The sequence below is a fragment of the Magallana gigas genome, chromosome 4 (genome assembly GCF_963853765.1).
Source record: "Magallana gigas chromosome 4, xbMagGiga1.1, whole genome shotgun sequence".
Classification (NCBI taxonomy): Eukaryota; Metazoa; Mollusca; class Bivalvia; order Ostreida; family Ostreidae; genus Magallana; species Magallana gigas.
The window spans coordinates 27401966-27423489 of record NC_088856.1 but is presented as its reverse complement, the minus strand read 5'-3'; the positions used below and the strand labels follow the sequence as shown (position 1 = coordinate 27423489).

Genomic DNA, 21524 nt, shown 5'->3' with positions numbered 1-21524 from the left:
TTGTCCATAATTTGGGTCTTACATATTTTTATAGCTACTTTTATTTTATTTTTAAGGACACTGCTCTATGATAGGCACACAGACAGGTGAGATAATACACTATGCTGTGCGGTCCAAAGATTGTAGAGTTTGTTCTTCAGCAGCTTCAAGAAATGAGCCACCTAAACCTCACGACTGCTATCAAAACTGGGAAGGAAGTGCTAAAGCGATGAAGGCTGACATGGTCACCCAGATGGTCAAAGATGTTGGGGAGAAGGGTTTCACAGTTGATGCAGTTGTTGGTAATGAAGATTCTACCACTATAGGACGCTTACGTGCAAATGTTAATGAAGAAGATTGAGAAGATATCTGACAAGAATCACATACGTAAGCTGCTGGGAAACTCTCTGTATGCACTAAAAAAACAACACCCAATGCTAACAGTGAAAGTTATCAAATATCTCAAGAGATGTTTTGACTACATTGCTCAAGGAAAGGAGAATCCTTCACAGATTTCATCTGATCTTGATGCACTCTCAAAACATCCATTCGGAGACCATCATTGCTGTTCATCTCGATGGTGCAGATTTATTAAATCGGTAACCCAGATTGCCAATACAAATCGTTCCCTCATAGAAAACCCCTTGTCAACCAAAAATCTGCAGTCATATCTGGAGAAAGTTTTTACCGCTTATGCTGGTCATAGTAATAAGCTCTCATCTCTTGGAATCACACAAGGAAACGAAAGTTTCAATCACATGGTGGCAGCTAAGGCTCCAAATAACGTTCATTTCAGTTCTTCGGGAAACCTTTCCTACAAAGTTGCTGCTTGTGTCGCACAAAAGAACAATGGCCATAAGTACCTTGTCAGTGTAAGTTCAAGTTTTAAGTCATACACATATTAGAGTTTTTGAATATTGCAACTTTATCATGGCAAAATGTGCCACTGCTATACTATATTTTTATAAGCAACAATTAGGAGCTAGTATAAAGAAAATGAAAATGAAATATTCATTTTGTAGGTGAATCGTTCATTGGGGCTTTCATCAGGTTTCTTCACTGAGCGCCTTGCCTTAGAGATTCCCAGCGTATAAAGCAAAGAGCTGTTGCCAACTCCCACAAGTTCAAGAAAAAAAGACTAGCAAAGAAATCGATGAAGTAATAATGAGTTATTAAGGACTTATATTAATGATCTGATGACTGAGTTTCATTATAGTTCCAAAGTTAGCATTCTTTATGGTAAACTATTTGAAATAAAAGATATGCTGGAAGATGTATGCACATATATTAAATAGATAATTCTGTTCATAACAGGTACAAAAGAAATGCAAGCTCAGAGGTGAGAGAAGGGACTTCATACCAGTCAGGATGTTCCCTAGTGGATCACCTATCCACCTATATTCAGAGGATACCAGCACCTCTTTTACAACCTGAATACCAACCTATTGAGATAGAGCAACTGATTGAATGTTATTTTGCCTTTTTTAATGTTGAAACAACTGGACTTGGTATGAATTATTCAACTTTAATGGAAATTTAATAAATATACATGCATTCAATTATCCTGGTATGATTTTTCAACTTAATACATAAATTTACTGACCATGAAAAAAACCTAAGTCGATCACAAACCATATTTAACTAAACGCGTCATAAGTGCTGTTAGTTTAATTTGTATTACATGTATTAATTTGTCCAAGGAATGCATGGTTCGACACTTGCCATGATATATGATTGCTTCAAATTCAAAGAATAAAATATTTAATCCACTTCCTCAGTTATGCAAATTCATTTTTGAACTTTTTCAGGTCGTGACTCCCATATCAGACAGTTGTCAGTTAGTGTAGACTCTAATGAAGAAATTTTCAACTGTTATATTAAGCCTGGAAAGAAAATTTCTCCTGCTGCTTCAACAGTTACAGGTATACAGTTTGAAAACGGGAAAATGTACCACAGTAACAAGGAAGTTGAATACTCCAGAATCCAACCGGCTTTACAGAAACTTTTTATGTTTTTGGCAAAGTTAGAGAAAGTGGTTTTAGTTGGTCATAACTGTAAATCTTTTGACATTCCAGTATTACTTTCAGCAATAGAAAATAACAATTTGTTCGAAAGCTTAAATTCATGTCAACTGGAGTAATTGGTGTAATTGATACTCTTCCTCTTTTTAAAGAATGTCTTCCTAACTTGCCATCTTACTCCCAACCTAAAGTATATAAAACAGTGTTTGAGGATCAATACAATGCTCATGATTCCTTGCAAGATGTTATTGCTTTATCTAGATTTGTAGAGAAGATTATAAGAGCCCAGCATAATTGTCAATTCCAGCTTTTCTTTTTCATTGCCATCTGTTGTGTCGATTTTTAGGTTCAGAAAGGATGCAAAGCCCCGTTGTGATTCACTGCTTCCTTTGGTTCAATCAAAAACATTTTAATTTCAAAATGTATGGCCTCCAAAATAGCTAATAGTGGACTGTCTCTTTCCCATATCATTTTAACCTTTAAAAGAGATGGCCAACAGGGTTTGGAAAACCTCTTGTCTGAAATTTGTGAAAACTCAAAAGTCAGAGAGTGACCAAGTCAAAGATGATTATTCAATCTTTATCTCAGTACATGCATTCTTCAGAAGAGTAGTATAATAATAGTTGTGCTTTTTAAAAATCATGTAAAATGTATACTGTATTCAGATTTATCACATTTTTGTATTTGCAAATACTTTTTTTTTATATGAAGGAACTAAAGTGCACTTATACTGGTACAGTTTTTTGTGTGTATTTTTTAAAGGGTCAGGAGGTCACATAATCATACAGATTGTGGTTTGACTATGAATTATTATGAATCAGTTCAGATATTTTATTGAAATGATGCTGCCTCGAATTTTTTTACTTTTAAGTTTTATATAACTGAAGCATTGAATTGATATTTAATAGTGATTAATTTTCTTAATTGGTTGAAAGATCAGAGTTTGGATATAGAAAGTTGTCATATATTGTATAGATTCTGCAACTTAAAATTATGTAATTTTGTTATAGTTTTTAGATTGTTTGAAGATAGAAGATTCTCCTTTTACATGTAAATGTGTATTTATTCAGCTGCATAACTTGAATGCAGATTGTGCATTCAAATATTAGTTGAGCTGATATAATATTAAAACTGTGATGATGTTGCAAATTGGATTTCATAACTTGCAATGTATAACAGAATTACTAGAAGAGTGTAAACATAATGTTGTTCATGACTGTATGATAATTATAATTTGGATATAACATTTACTGTCAGATCTTGTGTACAGTCAGTTACTGTATAATTACTGAAGTGACATATGAGCATATGATTTTAAAGTTGAGAATTTTTTTTTTAATGGTCAATGAAAAAATCTTGTACTGTGCAAATATTGTAATTGAAATTACTGGTATTGTAATTAATATTACCATCATGACTTCTAACCTGCAATTCTATGTGAATTTGGAAACAATTTGTATGATCTTCCTACTTTTCAACACCATATATTTTGAAATAATCTTAATATTATTCTAATTAGCCAGAGGATATTCTAAGCAGATTTTGCTTTGTTATTATTATATCAAGTATATTTTGACAGACTGATGTTTCAGTTAGTCTTTAAAGCAATTTAAATAAACTTCATGTGAAAAATATAAGCATAGTTTTTCTCTTTTGTTTGCACTATTCATGAAGCACTTTTTTGTTTGCACTATTCATGAAGCATTGAAAGTGGAGTCGCATACACCTATAAAACATTGTTTTGGGGTTGTTGGCACCCTAAAATCATTAAATAAATTCTTCGACATACCAGTATATCTCAAATACAATATTATAAACAAACTAAGTCATATCTTCATATTCAGACAGACAGACAGACATTCTTTATTTCCTCTATGAGTTAGAGATTAAATCTATCAAACAAGTGTTTGGTGCAAGGTTTTTACAATTAAGAGTGCTTAAATTTCAAGCATAATATTATCACGAACACATATATACAATTACTTCCATACAAAACGCAATTAATGTTCATAGATCATAGAATGCTCATTTTCAATCACACAAATGTAAACAGAGTAACGTTACAAGAGTGTCCGCATGTCCTTTATCATCGCTGTGATGCCTTCCGAGACTGACAACATGTAGTTTGCCCACTCTTCTTCTGGAATGACGTCATTGTCCTTGGATCCGAGAATAGTACCAACTATTACGTTGTCCGAGTTGTATGTCAACTTGACAAAAAAAAGTTTTTGCTAATAAAACTTTTCTAATGCTCAAAGTGTAATTTTTTAGATTTAGAACAGAGGAAATTTGGACTAAAACCTTAATTACTAATGATATTCGAACACAATTCTAATTTCTTTTCTTTAAAAAAAACTTCAGTAGACATACAATATAAGTTTTTGTAAAAAATTATCCATTCGCAGCAAAGTTTTACAACTTAAATTTCACATCAATAGGTTTATATACAGCTATTTTAAAATAGGTCAGAGGAGATTTGGACGTTCATATCTTTTTTTTCTAATCCAGGAACATATGTTTTTTCCCCCATTAATTTGTTGCTATATGTCATATCTTTAAATAATTGTTTTAAAAAATTGGGTGTAATTATAAGAAGTATTATTTTATGACTTATTTCTATCATAGGTTAGGCTAAAAAAAGGTCACTGTTTAGCTGAACAGAGGAAATTCGAACTAAGATTGTTGATTTATGAGAAGTGATGATGAAAAAAAAATCCATATATAAAAATGTTTCCAATATATTTTCATAATTTACAAAGGAAATGTAATCTTTAAAGTTGACAGTGTGGTTTTTAATTATATAGTTTTTTGACTTGCACAGATATTTTTATTCCTATTTAAACTTGTTTAATATGCTTATGTTTGAAGTTCGTTACCATGGAAACGAACTCATATACATATGTTTAAAATAACTTTATTAACACGAGAAACACTATTACTGTCTGTTTAGACAATATTTTTGACTATTCAATTATTTTCATCTCAGGTTCACATGTCGATCCTTAACAAACGACGAGACAGAAGTGCCTTAAATGTTGGTAATATCGAACCCACAACTTAAAAAGCTTACTTCCACAACTTAAGCTGAAGTGTCGTGCTTTAACCACTGAGCTATTTTACACATTTCACACAGCAACAAATATTCGACATGTACTTTGGCCACGAATGTACGGACATGCATCAATTTTTTAAAACGTTCAACTGTTGGAATACAAAATAATATGTCTAATGTATAATGGGTCATCATCGTTTTTGTTGATTAAAATTGGTTCGGTTTACTTTTTCGTTTTTTTCTTCAGTTGGAGGTTTTTTATACAAACACGCTGGTTTAGATCAATAAATTTCAAGTATAATTGAACATATCTAAGGGTTACAAATCAATGTTATTTCAAAGATACATTGGTCTAAATAATTATTTTTTTCAAAATCATCCCATTTGTTAATATTTAAATTTAACAGCATTTTATCCTTCTTTATATGGACATTTTACATGTCTTATCCAGTCATCTTCTTTAATAAAACACAGCACAAAAGGAATGACACAAAAAAACACTAAAATAAGTACAATAAGTTTATTGATGAAAATGTAATCATGTTTAATGCTTGAAAAATATCATTTTAAGGTTATATAGTAGACGTATAAACACATGGTGTTAATATCATATTCCCATTTTAAATAAGTTTGCAAGTTTGTAAAAACGGAGAACAGAAGTACAGAACCTATCTTTAGTTCTCTGAAATTCCAAAGAAAAAATAAAATTACGACCATCATTTTATCATTTGTTAAATTAAAATTAAAGTTATATCTTAAAATGAAACATTAACTTATGCTTATGAGCATAACGAAATGGTACCAAAATCCATTCATATTTTTACAGTATTTATTAACAATAACATGTACATGTAGCTACATCTCATGTATTTGAATTCAAACAAAATAAATCGGCTTTTTTTTTCATTTCAACACGTGCATTAATTTTCCTTTATACATTGAAAATCTAATCTTCATAATAATTTCAAATTATTCAGAATCTGTATTCAAAAAATGAATTTAAATACATATCAATCATCCATTTCAATTCTTTTAAATCATATTAGAAGCATATTATAATTTAAGTACAGGTATCATGAACACATTCATTTTTCAGAATACACATCCCCCTTTTTGAAACGTGTTCTGACCCGGAGACTTTTTTAAATGGGAGTGAAAACACTCATACATGAAACTAATGAATTTTATACCAATTGAGATACTCATGGAAATGAAATGATTGAAACCATTGACCATTGTCTCAGTGAGAATGCATTAACTGTCAAACTGTGTTAAAACTTTGCTAAGATCTGAAGATCTTAATTATACATTAGGGTAGATCATGTTTATATTAACTAAAGAAAGTTCCATTGTTACATGTTCTGAATTTATGCATCACTCATCAAATAGAAAAAAATGTCTGATGGATCAATTACAGATCAAGATATTTAGCACGTCTTTCTAAGGGATGATTATATCAATTAAAGAAAAATATTTGTGATATACATGTAAAAGAAAAGTCACAACTTTTTTTTATACAATATACCTTGACTTGTCAACCAAGTTCAATTTTATATGTGTACACTGTGCATCCACAGTATGGGCTTTCCAGTCCATGGAAAAAATCATCTTACGTAAACTACAGTACATGTACAAAATAAGCTACATGAATCTTCTTGTAGCCCATTTTTACAGCAGTTTTATGAGAACAATTCTTTCTTGGGTATGGAAAAATACTGATATAACTTGGAATGTTATGGTTTTCCAATGTTACATTATATTTCTTCTGATATATTGCAATTACCATATGTACATCCTTCCGCAAATATTAAATGGCTAGAGCAAAGTTACCATCAATTTTATCTTATTTATTAAATGCATTTAGCGAATCAATCATGATATTTTTTCTAAATCAACACACGATTTATTAGTACATGAGAGGTATGGAAAAGTATGGGAAAAAAAAGAACATGATTTCTATTTTTAAAGAAGCATAAAAAATTGTTAACATGCACAATTTAAAAAAAAATTCACAACAATATTATCTTGTAGCTAAAAGAAAGACAGTTCCTTATTCTATAAATAAGAATAAATAAATTCATTAATACATAAAGCTCATTAATAAATACAATAAATACACACAATAAGTACAATATACATACAGTAAATGTCATGTGACTAGTATTTTTCACAGATGTGACAACATTTTCTCACAATAACCTTTTTTTTTGGCTTTCATTTATTCCTCTCTGACAACTACACCTCATCTTACACATTATCCCTTTGACCTCGTGCAAAAATGAAAAACGAAAATGAAAGTTACCTGACACGTTACATGAATGCATGCAAACTGATGATATTTTTTTCTCCCTTTCTCATAGAACTGAAGTATGACTCGTATTTTTGACAGAATTAGGGATATACAGAATAAATTCTGTGAATGCAAAGTTCAATATGATGAAGGAGATCACAGCATAATATCTTGTTTTTCTAAGCAGGTCAGTTTAGTAATAATTTTCTCAAGGGCACCTTCAGAGTAAAATTGAAAAAGTGCAACACTGGAAATTTGTTTCAAGAGATTTAAAAAAAAAAACCTGGACCTCTTAGCATGGAAAGTTGGCATTTACACCAATGTGGGAAGCATATCCTGTTAATTTTACTGTTACTTGAACCCAGAATTTTATAGTGTTAAATGCCAACTAAAACGAATGCATGTCATCATGAATGAACCAGCTCTTATGAAAAAAAAAATCAACACTGTGACCACCAGAAAAAATTGCCTATGTCTGTAACAAGTCACAGTTGCCAAGTATTTTTATTAGTTGTCACATGGCACATTGATACAGGAAAACACTTTCTGATATTGTAGCAAAAAAAAAACACTTCAAAAGATCCCCAAAGTTAATTTTGGAACTAGATATCTTAAAAGCAAGACACACATATTATCTTAAATTCCTCTCTTGATTACCTCACATCTTTACACAGCTGTGAACATGCATATATCAATCTGTTCTCTTCATGACATGAATGAAGATCGTGTTCACCACTAGCTTGTAGTGGTAGAATTCCTGGCGTTATGGTTTTGCGTACAGGAAAATAAGAAAAAATTTTCACCTGTTATTCACAGATTTCACACAGTTCCCAAACAAAAGATAAAGTTGGTTCATATTTCCAAGAAATCTTTTAACAGTGTTAGTCTTCGTTTTTCAGCCACATCCATTTGGTTTTCTAGATCCTGCAAGCAGAGACAAAACAAAACATATGACGAATGAAGTAAAATTATAGATCTTTCATTTAAAAGTTTACTAAGTTACTGATCATGTATTTTTTTTTTGCTCTTTAATTAATTAGAAATGGATGTCTTCATTTACTCTTTCTAAAAACAGACTCACTACACCATAATATCAGAATAATATCCGAAAATAAATTAGTTCTCTACAACACTTCTTTAAAAGTAATTATTTCACACTTCTAAAAAAATATATATTTTCACATAGAACTCCCATGATTAGTATCAACTCAGTCTGAATAAAAAACATCCAAATTTACAGCAATTTCATTCATTTGCCAACTTTCATTTCATCCAATTTTAAATGTATAAATATCATCATTCTGACTTTAAGAATTTAAAATACGGTAAGTACATAATAACCTACATTACTGACAATCTATAATAGCACAATAATGAAAAAAAAAGTTTGCCTTCACTCGATTCAGTTTTTAAACTTTGAGTAAGTAGGTTTAATTTTTTTTTCAAAGCTGGACAAAAGTTATCTGAGTCAAATTCTTTTTCACCAGTCAGTACAATTGCAATAATGTAGCCCTCTCCGATTTTTTATATCTGATGTTTTCCTCTCACAAAAAAAAAAAAAATATAAAAAAATAATCGGGAGGGGGCTACATTATTGCAGCTACAGTCAGTAGGGAGAGAACATTGAATTTCAAACAATTTTCAACCAAATGCTTCACTTGTTGTTGATTTTCAATGAACAATTCATATCAATTTGGCATCTGAGCTTGCAGCACTGAATCCATCATACTAATCATATCTTACCAGAGTTGGCCGAGAAATACCAGTGGTGGGAAATACCGGTGGTAAATGTCGGTATTTCCCGTACCGGTAAATACTACTGTTTTTCACTAAACTGGGAAATACAAATTTATAATCTTCATCTCTTTAATTAGTTCAATGTTAAACTTATGTTTCGGATATAAGATATTAACAATAAGCATCAAAAACCAATTTATCATACTTTCCCATTTCACGGTCAGTTTATTAAGTTCACCAGATCACCTATTCTCAAAGACTTCTATAGCTGCTAATATACAAATTTTATATTTTGTCCAGCTTTTTGAATTTCAAGTTTTGTGTTTTACAGATTTATGATTCAAAGCACAAAATAAACTGTTATAATTAGTGTTTGTGTTACAAGTAAAAATTTAATAATCACACATGTTGTTTTAACAAATAATTGACACTTGACAGTTTTGTGCTTCTGTTTTGAGGAGATATTTACTATGAGTGGGGCTGATTGGCTTCTCCTTAGATGTGTTGCATACTGAGGTAGTGACACAGTCACACTTTATTTTTCACAATTTTCTTGCCCCATTTTCACATTTACCATATAACCGGAATATGGAACTTTTGATATTATGTTTATGATAACTGTACAGATGCGCCTATACCTGACTAAAGCCTTAAAAACAATTAAAATAACAATGGTGTATGAATGAACCATGTTTTGAGTATTCATAAGAGGATAATTATGCATTACTGACCAAAACTTGTTAAAATCAAAGAACACTGTAAAATGTCATATAGCTGACAAGGTGTACTATTGTCTACATCCCTACAGATTTGATTAAGACTAATGTCTAAGTATGAAGTACTATAACATGTAGTTGTACTTTATTTCCCAGTATTTCTCGGGAAATACCAGTAATTCCTGGGAATTACCAGTATTTCCCACCGTCCACGGAAATCTGAGTATTTCCCGTTTTTTTGCCAATTCTGTATCTTACCCCTCTGTCGGTAATTTCAGCTCTCTCCACTTTCCATGACAAATTCTCCACTTCCGCCTCTAACTGCGCTTGCTGGTACTCAAACTGTGGAAAGAGACCAACCATTAGATTTTTACTCAACTGATGGTAAAACAGCACTTCTGATTAAATTTTGCAGATATCTTCATTAACTCAAATTTTGCAATTTCACACGAAGTAGTTCATGTACACATTTATTGCAAATTAAATAATAAAGATACATTGATTACGTGTGTTTATGCAGTGTCATGTTTCTGGTTTAAAATCACAATTGTTTGATTTTTAAACACAGCACTTAATTATGAAACAGTTTACAAACCAATGTGTACACTCTACATTTTCAAAATTACATACCAGCTGTTTCCTAGCTCCCTTTTCCATGTAGTAAGCATAAGGATATGTGTACTGCAGTGTGTACCGGCACTGAAATAAACCAAAAATAATGTATGAAAACAAGCTCAGCACAGAAACATAAATCCCTAGCTGTATTGAATTTTAAAAAAAAAATATGCAAAATATTCTTACATCATCAAAATTAATATTGTTTCACTAAATCAACTTTAATAGATTTTGTATGTACAATGTTTTCCTTAGCCAAACATTTACATCCAAATCAAATAATAAAACATGGCTAATAAAAAAAAATAACATAGAAAATGCCAAATACTCTTAAATCATTAAATTAATATTCAAGGGTTCAGTTTTTGATAGATTCTGTGAGTATTTTTAGCCATAGATTTACATCCCCAACAAATGATGCAACATGGCTAGTCCACAAAATAACTTTCCAACTAAACGTCTAAAACATTTAACAATCTAGGAAAATAGGCTTAAACTACCAAATGATTCTGCATTTAGACACCCCCTGTCAAATGTACAATCACTAATAAGGTTAATATGCACATAGTTTACGACAATAGAAGGGAAGGGGGAGGGTCATTGTTTTGGGAAGAAGCGTGAGTACCCTGAGAGCAGCGGTGAGAAACAAGTGCATTGTCCACTACGCTACTTGGACATCCCTCGCGCTAACATCCGTGTCTACGAGAGATATTAATATAAGTTGCAAAACTTGTTTATCAATCGTTGTAAAATAAACCAAGTTCAGAAAAAAAGGGGAAGGGTGGTTTTGTACCTTTTTCAGCAGTGTGGCAGCGTCCAGCAAGTACTGCCAGTCTATCCAGGTCCCTGTGTTCTTCATGACCTTGTCCTGGATTTTGGATGTGATTCTCTGCAGGGTCTGTTCCTCCAACTGAAGACTTTTGGCATGGTTCTCGTACTGTTATAGAGTTATAGAACAGATATACATTTTAGGAAGATACCAACATTGATCTGTGTGGTAAAATGCCATCAGCAGCACACTCAATAAGCTTAAAAAGAATCAACTTTGGTGATACATCAGTAAGATTTATCTTTAAAAAAAGAAGAAACTATGAACACTTTGTATGTAAGTTCATCAACAATGCTTTTGTAAAACTAAAACAGAATTTGGTATCATGTATCATACATGTGTGTCACTGAACAGTGGATTTCAATCATTGACTTAATGACAAAATCCACAAATATTAAATTGGCGTTTAACAAATTTGGTGAAACCTAAATAACCTAAATAAAATCATTAACTTTGAAATCACAAAAATTTGTGATGGCAAATATCTTGGAATCATTGTTCATATTACTTTTATTCATAATTCAATGAGTATGTACAATTGTGAGTGAGGTGGACCAACAAAATTGTGCCACCTCATTCTCTGATGAATCAAAAGCATATAATCCGGCAAACCAGCCATACATACCCTTTCGAAATAGAAGAGATATTTCTTGAGCGCCTCCCTGGCCTGAGCGTGGACTGACTCGTTGGCGATGTTCGGGTTCTCCTTATAGCGACTGCACTCGTAGTACTCGCTGCCGTGGGCCTTCCAGTCCCCCAGGCACATCCAGCAAAAGTCAAACTTACACTTGGTGCATTGCTGCAAGCAACAAAACATTTAAAATATGAGGAACAGATACTGTAAATTCCTCCTTTAATTAGAAGAATAAATATCGGATTCCACAAAAATTTTCCAGAAGCATATCTTGCAAACAAGAGACGAGCTCATTGCAAGCAACAATTAGGTCTTCCGTCGTAGCTGCGTCATACTTGTGACGTAACACAAAAATTGATACCTGACCATGGTACAATATTAGATGTATAAACACTGAGTAAAAGAAACAAAGTACTATACTACATGTTTGTAAGCAATAACAGATGTTAACACGTTGTCGATAGTTTGATTCGACGCATTTTATTCACACAGTGGGACTGTGGTTATGCCTGGTATGAAGGTAAAAAGACCATTGGCAAACATTTTACATGCATTTTTATCGAACGCAAGCGCCAATGAATCTTTTAGTAGATATGCGGAGATCCAGGAAATTTTACAGGGGGGTTTTGAAGAATAATTTTGTTTTTCGAGGAGGGGGAGCATGCACAGATCAGAAAATGTTTCTGAGGTGGGGGTTGAGAGTCTAACTGTTATTTGAGTTTGCCAAGGGATGTCCAAGGCATATTTTTGGTCAGTTTATAATGTACACGTAATTGAAAGAAATTTTGCTGGGGGGGGTGGGGTCTGGAACCCTTTTCCTTTCCCTTCTAGATCCGCGCATGGAGAAGACCGATGCCGGTAATTTTACTGTAATTTTTACCATTTTTATTTAATTATTCATTAATTTTTCTAAATTATCGGAATGCCAATATTACCTTTCAAAGCAGTTAAAACTTAAGATATGAACCATTTAGTCTCGGTGAGTATTGTGTCCGTGTTCGAAAGAAATGGCAATTTTCAAGAAATTCGGATGGACGATCTGGGTCCTAGGTCGTCCATCTGATTCTCTTTCAGACTAAGAGCTACAGACCTGCAGTTAGAGATTGTCAAACTCTTATTGATTATGTCAATTTTTTTTTTTTTTTTTTGTCTCAAAGAATCAGGTTTTTTTTAATCAATAAAGTTTTACCTTAAAAAAAAAAGAAAAGAAATCAGGCACAATTTTCAATGTTGGCATTTTACAATTTTATGGTCTAATAAAATTTTAAGATACAACTCTTCATTGCTTTATCCTAAAATATTGCATGGAAAAAAGATTTCCATCGCATTTTTTTTAATCACAAAAGGATATACAAAATGAATTTAGATTAACCGCTAACAAACAGGCATAAAGAGAGACTGAGAACTATGTATGTAATAAATCTTTTATAAATTGCTGCTGTTGTTTGGTATTTTCATTTGTAGATGTTTTGCAAATAAAAAACGCGAAACGCGGGGCAAGTTATAATTAATATCCATAATCGTAACTTAAAATAAGCGGCTTTGGATTCAAATATTATCGTATGCGAATATTAAGTTCACTTTTTAAATTCATCTCCACGATGATAATATTATCTTCATCGTAAATCAGTATTTTGTTTTGCTTTAAAAGAAATGTTCTATCGGAAGCAATCCCATGTTTGTTTAAATTGCCAGCGTACATTTGTCATGTCAGTAATACACATTGTGCTTTATATGACGGCCGTGTATTGTAGAAAAGTTGAGTTTAAATACCATGCATTGGAACTATTTTATTAACACATCTCCCAGTACTGAATCAATTCAAAATGTCTCCATTACAGTAAAACAGTGGGGCGTTAAGCATGTGTACGCCCAGCTCTACAAGCACATGCACTGTCGTCTGGGCAACGGCCTGAATACAGCTAGCGGCTCTACTATTGATCGGTTACCTGAGTCTCATAATGCATCTAAATACAGAAAGGGGCACAGTTATGAAACAAACAACAAAAATAAGGTCAAAGAGGTTCATCTTTATGAAATGAAAATGTACATCTGAAGAAAAACATTTGGGAGTTTTATGTGGAATCATCTTTACTCGCTGCATGTATCAGTTAGTGCATTACAAGAAGCCCTTTCGTAACCTCATTTACGTGCACACCCCCACAAAAATGGACAGAACTTACAACAATTGTTTCTGCAAATACTGACTATAAATTACGAAAAAATCAATTGAATAGTACGGAAGGATTCCGAATTAATTTCTTTACAATTTTGCTTCAATAATGCATTAGAAATTCTTATTCCTTTACAAGTTATTGACAAAAAAGTTTTGACGCCTCTAACTCCCTAATTATAGGGGCCAGATCCTTTTTCTGTATACCGAATGAAAGGTCATAGTAAGGCCAGGAACTTTTAAAATACATCTTATAACAAATTATTATCAAGTAGAAAACTAAAACGGAAAATACGCGAATTTTTTTGCATTTTTTTCTAGCCTTTGTTTCAACATCTATACCACTCCTTTTATTTGCATTTAAATAACAAATAAAATATGTCTCGCACAAATTCAATGTTTCAGCTTCCAAACCAGTCCATCTTTGAGACTCTGCCAGTCATCGTTAAAGCTAAACCCACCGGACAAAAGAGGTCGTTAAATTTTACTAAAAGGAGAATAACTCAAACCAGATGGGGATTTTCATCAACTAAAATATGCAATGACAACATCGCGCGGCATGTTATTAGACCTGAAAATTTCAAAACAATCGGTGAACAAACGAGCGAGATATTAAGGATCAAAGTTGGCGTCTAGAAGAAAAAAAAAATAAGAAGAATTCTGAAAATCTTTCAGAATAACAGTAAGGTCTTCCGCTCCCAGCGGAAGACCTTAATTAGAGTAGTTTGACCATCTTTGCATATGCTGGTCTAACATACGCATCTTTGAATAGGGAAATTATTAAATCACTGTTTACGTTGAATATTTCAAGCAGTAATAGATTCACAATATTGTTTTTTGTATCATTAATATTAAAAACATGCACACATTGTTAGGTTAATTACAGACTGCTTACGAAAATGTGTCAAGCTGTTAAAGTTAATGAAAGGTGAGGGTAAGACCATGTAGACTGAAGACAGTCATTATCAAACCTAATAAATGATGTATTTTTTTGTTGAGGATGTAATTTCATCAATCTAGTCCACAGCAAAACAAACTAGTTCATTCAGTATAGACATGTAAAAGACATCTGACAAAAAATAAATGGAAATCATATCTTAAATTCTTGTTCTCTCACCATGTGATTACAGCCGCCATTCTTTTCTATACACACATGACATTTAGGGCACTGAAAGGAAATGAAAACACTTAAGACATAATGCATAATACGTGTAAAACACAATACACCTAGTGGTATATGTGAAGTATCTGCAAATCCAATATTAAACTCTAACTTTGGTTGTTTTCAACTGCAAGTCTTCAGTTTGTTAAAGAAGATCATGACTGAATTTAACATTTAAAAATGCTTCACTCCTGATATCATTTGTACATACATCTTTGGTGTGAGCACTAATATAGTTGGCAGTTTCCGAGTCATCAGCACATTTTGTGAGCCATTTTTTTATTGTTCCACAATCAGTGGGGGCATGGTAGTCAATCCCACAGCGAAAACTACAACAACAGAGAACCCTCAATTAGAAACAATAAATATTATTATACTTTCATGTTAAATACTGAAATCTGATTGGCTTAGATGCAGCTGATAATCCATTCTATCACCCTCAGCGTTAGCAACGCACTTGGTAACGGGTAACACAACGAATTGTTACATGCGCGTAAATTATGCGTGTACGGTTCGCAGTAGAATTCATGTCATTTTTATATAAAAGCAGTAAAATTTTCTCTAAAATTAAGACATTCAGTATAGTAAAATAAATAGTGCCTGTTTGGGAGGGTTACTGTTGAAATTGACACCCCTCGAAAACCATTGTCAACCTCCGCTTCGCGTCGGTTGACAATGGCTTTCTCGGGGTGTCAATTTCAACAGCTACCCTCCCAAACAGGCACTATTTATATAATGTCACATTTTTCTATAGAAGGTTGGTTTTTGATCTCAAATAGACTTGGGCTTTAAGCTGCAGCTGTATTCATTAATTAAAAGGTTTACATACACTAAGAAATGAACAGAGAATGTTTACCAATTTATGAAAATTGTTTAGCAAATACACAGGAATATACACTGTACAAGTATGGTATATTATAAATTGCAGCATCTTCACTTGTCAGGACAATTTAAACTTACACATGCATGTGACTACATTATTTAAAGAACAAGCTGCTCAGATTTTACAAGTAGATTATAATCTTACATTGATCAATTACAAAGAGGAAGGCTTCAAAACCTTTGTGAGGGCATTTTATTATATCTTATTAAAACATTAAAGATAATAAAGCCTGATCTTAATATATACATCCTGGATTTCAAAAAACCTTGTCAAAAGTAAATAAATTTGAGGGTAATATTTGGGTGGGGTTGGGGTTTTTTTATGTGACCTAAATGATGGCCAAAATGTTTTATATCTGTATTAAACCAAACTTTTTTTTTCAATTTTTCACAATTTCCCTACATTTTATCCCTACTCTAAATGATCAAATTCCAAACAGATATGACAACCTGCCCACTCACCAAAACGTGGTTTTACAATGACTGCATTCCACTTTCTTTGATTTCAGTTCTTTAGAGCGGACAATTACTGCACAGTTTGGACCAGGGCAAAATCTCAGCTCAGGATGGCCCTACAAAACGACAAAATCAAAAGATTCATGTTCAATGCCTGCCATATACAAGTAAAAGCCTTAGGATTTCATGGAAGAAAGGAGTAATCTTTTCTTTGAATGTGCACAGATTTTACCTTGACATGGTCTGTGAAGGATAATTGTGTATATTTGTCTCGTAATTCAGGCTTTGACAAGGCATTGCACAGGAAATCCTCAGGGACCAGAATATGGCAGTCCTTCTGCATGCATTCAATGCCTGTCAAAAATTTATTCATAATCACCGTTTATCAACATGTTTTCAAATCTTAAATTACAGCTTCAAAGTCTTGGAAGATGATTGAGATTGTCAAAGTAACCATGTAAATTTACTACTTATACAGTAAACATGAAACCATACAAATACTGAGAGTTTGATGATGATTTCCCTTATTCATCCCTATGTAAGGAAATTGATAACCAAAAATTTGCCCCTTATTAATGTAAATTTCTAAAATATTAAAATACAAATTTTAATTTGTTCTTCAAGGTGTATGCAAATTGGAAAGAAAAAAAAAATCCACTTCTTTTCTACAATATCTTTTAAAATCAATTAATATATTCACTTTTTCTCCTAAAAAAATCTCACATCAAAAAAATAAATTTGAAATAACCCGATAAATACATGTATCTGCAATTGTAACCGACCTGTAGTGATCCCTTGTTTGATCTGTATTTGGAAATAGATATCCCAGCAGTTCTTACAGAAAATGTGTCCACAGGTCAGACAGCTGAACGTGTCGGCCATTGCCTGCTCAAAACACACACTGCACTCCTTCTGGCCCACCCCAACATCCTCCTGAGAAATCAAAGTACTGAAGTACTGACGGGAGTTGATTTTATCGATTATTATTTATTTAAAACGATGTTATTTCGCATGGCAAGTAAATTCCTATAAGTATGTGAATTACGCCTGTTTTTTATAATATGAATTCTTATACAGGAATTTCGTGAAAATTCAATATCAATCATGTTGTGTAATATTCAAAGAATTAGTCCATCAAACTACTTATCAGTGATCGAAATAGTTATGAGAAATTGTATGGATCCAATTAAAATTGAACTCGTTCAACCAGACTCAGCTGTATCCGTTTATCTCCGAAAAGCAAGAGAGACTCTCTGCTTGTCGGAGATTTAAGGAGACAGTCAAGCGTCTGGTTGAACGAGACTATATTGAACTCTGGCGTAGGAATACATAAATTGTACGACTTCAAAAAATATCTTAATTGTTCGTACCATTTAAAATCTGACTATTTACAAGGTATCTATAAATTAGTTTCCTTGAAAAACAATGCTTAAGAACTTATTACATCGAATTTATTGATTAGAACTAAATGTTGACAGCGGTGTTGAATTTTGCTTAGGTCCAAACACTGTTTCACTTTCGGTTTGCTTGAGTAACTGCATAGGAGAGTTGATTAAAATCAACTCCCAAAAAAATAGAGTCTATTATATACACACATGTAGGATCTTATGATAAATGCATGTAACAGTCATACGCAGTTAAAACAACATATTGTTTCTCATGAGCTCACATCTCATACCTTACTTACAGATTTAAATTACAAATGCAAACCCCCTGGCCAGAACACTTAAACCAACTCTCTTTTTGATCTATCAGAATCTTACTTTTTCATAACACAAATGTGTTTTATACACTTTTGAAAAATTGGGAATGATCTCTTGCAATTTCATATTAATTACAATGTATGTTATACTATATATCATACAAAGATTGACATGTTTTGTATCTATGAAAGATTTTTCTATCAAAGTACTTAAATCAGTATTTCACTTCCCACGGCTTAACACTCACCTGATGTTTGAGAGCAGGCATGATCTTGGAATCGACCAATAACTTGGAAGGGCTCCTTTTGTGTCTATTGAATGAAATCAACATTAATGAACACTTTTAAATTCTTACATGTATAAAGTAATGTTTTCATGCAGGAACTTGCCAAGAAAAAAAAATTAAGTATCTAAGTTAAAACCTCTTCCTTTATCATGTTTATCTGCTTACAAATTTAACAGATGAGGAAGACAGAAAATTGTTGATAAGACTGTACATGAATAAACACTTACTGTTCAATAATCGAGTCTTTTTGCCAGTCGTGAACCTGAAGCAGCATTTTGGAAAGGTAAGGATCAATCTGAAAAACAAAAGGATGATATCTTTAATTAAACTGCAGAGTACATGTGTACTAATTTGCATATTAGCTAGATATATTACCGGTAACTGCTTGTAAGGAAGTGGTAGGAAAATTTTTTTTTAAGTTTATTATATCCAATACCTGTACATTATATGTGTAAGTGCTTTGATGAAATAAATAAACAGGGAATTTGACAATAATAAACTTATCATTTTATACATTTCTCTCCCTAAAGTGTTTATGAAATCCAGCGGAAGTTTCAACTAAAAATTGTATTCTGAATCTGTGCTTGCCCATTGAATGTATAAATAAGCAAGATTTTTTCTGTTAAAAATCATCAAGGAATAAATAACAAACCTTTAATTCACTACACAAGACTTCCACTTCTTCATTTAGAAGACGTTCCACATCCTCTACCTGCAGAAGTTCATATTCAAAGTACTCGGGATCTTCACTCTTCTTGGGCTTGTCTATGTCAAGGTCATCAGTGTCGTTGTCATAGTAACCGCCAAAATCATAATCATCATCTTCCATGTGATCAGAGTGATCATAATCGGAGTCCTCCGACATCGACATCTGTTAATAAGGAAACAAACAATTTGATTGCTTTATTACCATCCGTTTAACTAGAAAGTCCTCATTATCACTTCACTTGCTGTATGAAATTGGAGCAAATACTGAATATTATATGTAGCTTAACATAGATTAGCCAAGTCCACAAGGCACAATAGTTAAGGTCTAAAATTAGTTCATGATTTGCGACAATTGTTAAAATCCGACCTTCAATAAAGTCATTAATGTGTCAGAATAGTCTAACTTGCAGCACTCAACATGCTGAAGAATATACCTGATTATGCTTAAAGCAATATGAGCTGCAATTTTCAAGCTGAATTTTTTTTTTTTACTAAAATGTTATTTTCTACTAAATTGACAAAAATATGGTTTTTTTAATTTCTGTTAGCCTTACTTTTGTGGGAAAAGCCAATAAGAAGCCTAAATTGAAGCAAAATTGAATTATTGTTGTCCTGTACTGCTATATATTCCTTAGAAGAGAAATATTTCTTCTGAAAAAAATTAATGATTTTTTCAAATCTTATTTATGATAAAAGTTTAAGTAACATGCAGACTTAACATACTAGCAGGTATTTGCAGCAAAATAAATTTTTAAAAAATACAGCTCATTTTGCTTTAATATATCTATATAACTCAATCATTTTACATAAACATCTCTGATGTCATGGCAAGCAGTAATACAGCATAGCTATAGTGTGTGCATTTCATTTGATTATGTATATATAAATACAAAAAAAAACCCAACAAAATAATATTTATGAGGATACTGTTACAGTATTAAACTATAAATTATAATTTTATGCGACAAGTGACATTTGTGTTTATGCTCAAAGTAACCAATGCAAATGATTCATTGTTAATTATAAAATCAGGTCAAGACCAGTTAGAGAGAAAAGAGTTAAATGAGAGGGAGATGAAGATTCGGCAAAGCTGTAGGGTCAGATTTCGTAACTAACGTAATTGGCATGGTGGGAAGGTGAAACCTAATACATCAACACATGTACCAGATAAAAATCAATTGAATTCATTTAGTATCTGTAGCGCGATTGATCACTTTCAAGAACTGGAACACAATTTTGGAATAATAAATATATGCCATATTTTAAACTAAATCTTACCCTTAATGATAAAAGAATGTTAGTGGACACAGTTCTTTGTCTTTTTTACACTAGATTCGACAGCTGATTGGGACAATGGTTTCCAACATTAATGACGCAAATCGATCTCGTATTTTTCATCATCTTCACAAATGATTACCAACCAAATCTAATTGTGTCATTTTCTTTAATTTACACCAATAAATACCATTCTGTCATAGCCAAAACACAAGAGAAAGTAGTAAGAAGGCTAACAAACCTTTGTGGGTTTCTTGTCAACAATTGTCTGTTTTGTACGGAAATGACGTCAGAACACACAGGGATTTAGTAGGTTGATCAAGAAATATTTCGTGTATGCTATTTGAATAAGATCAACTTCTAATCCACTGAAGAGCCATTTCGTATTTTTTATAAAACCTAGAAGACAAATGACTTTAGTTTTTTTTAATCATTCAGACTAGAAATGTACGGCGGCGTGGAAGGGCCAGACGAAAAAATAAATCTTTTTGGTTCGGACGAAATAGGATTTGTTCGGACGAATAAGTTATTTGTTCGGACGAACTAGGATTTTTTCCGTCCTCACCTTAGCTTTTTGTTCGTTCAATAACTTATAGATTTGAAAGAATCAGCTATTATCTATAGACAAATTATTTCTTGGGAGACAGGAAAAACGAAATATCTTCTTTTGTCTTTATATCAAAGTTATGTTTCGTGGAATTGTTATAATCATGCTGTTACTTAAATAACTTATTTAAATAAAAAAAAATAAAAAAGGAATTTTATTTATACTTTATAATTAAAGTCACTTAAATTGCCCAACACCATAACTATGATATGATACACACACACAAAAAATTGAAATATGATTTCATAATAAAATACTGATCGTCAGTCAAATAGACCTCTGATGAGGCATTTAAATATTACATTTTTTCCATTGTCTAGAATCATAAGAGGAAAAAAAAAACATTAATATGTTTTACGGTGTGACCGTTGGGGCGAGCGCAGAAGGAACCACACATCT

General features: G+C 32.3%; 1 protein-coding gene and 1 long non-coding RNA gene across 2 annotated transcripts; one reads left to right on the top strand and one right to left on the bottom strand.

The window, feature by feature from the left end:
- Positions 1–3575, top strand: LOC117682670 (uncharacterized). The gene is made up of 4 exons (XR_004596991.2): positions 1–851; positions 1002–1137; positions 1294–1487; positions 1788–3575. It is a non-coding gene; the product is annotated as an uncharacterized lncRNA (long non-coding RNA).
- Positions 3576–8054: 4479 nt separating this feature from the next.
- LOC105324792 (potential E3 ubiquitin-protein ligase ariadne-2) lies at positions 8055–20821 on the bottom strand. The gene is made up of 14 exons (XM_020065704.3): positions 20760–20821; positions 19188–19406; positions 18763–18830; positions 18497–18560; positions 17329–17479; positions 16779–16900; positions 16553–16662; positions 15420–15537; positions 15164–15214; positions 11865–12038; positions 11204–11347; positions 10426–10494; positions 10054–10137; positions 8055–8266 (listed from the first exon to the last, which is right to left on the bottom strand). Exons 2-14 carry the CDS (start codon positions 19404–19406, stop codon positions 8195–8197), a joined length of 1446 nt encoding a protein of 481 aa, XP_019921263.2. The 5' UTR covers positions 20760–20821; the 3' UTR covers positions 8055–8194.
- Between the last annotated feature and the right edge of the window lie 703 nt (positions 20822–21524).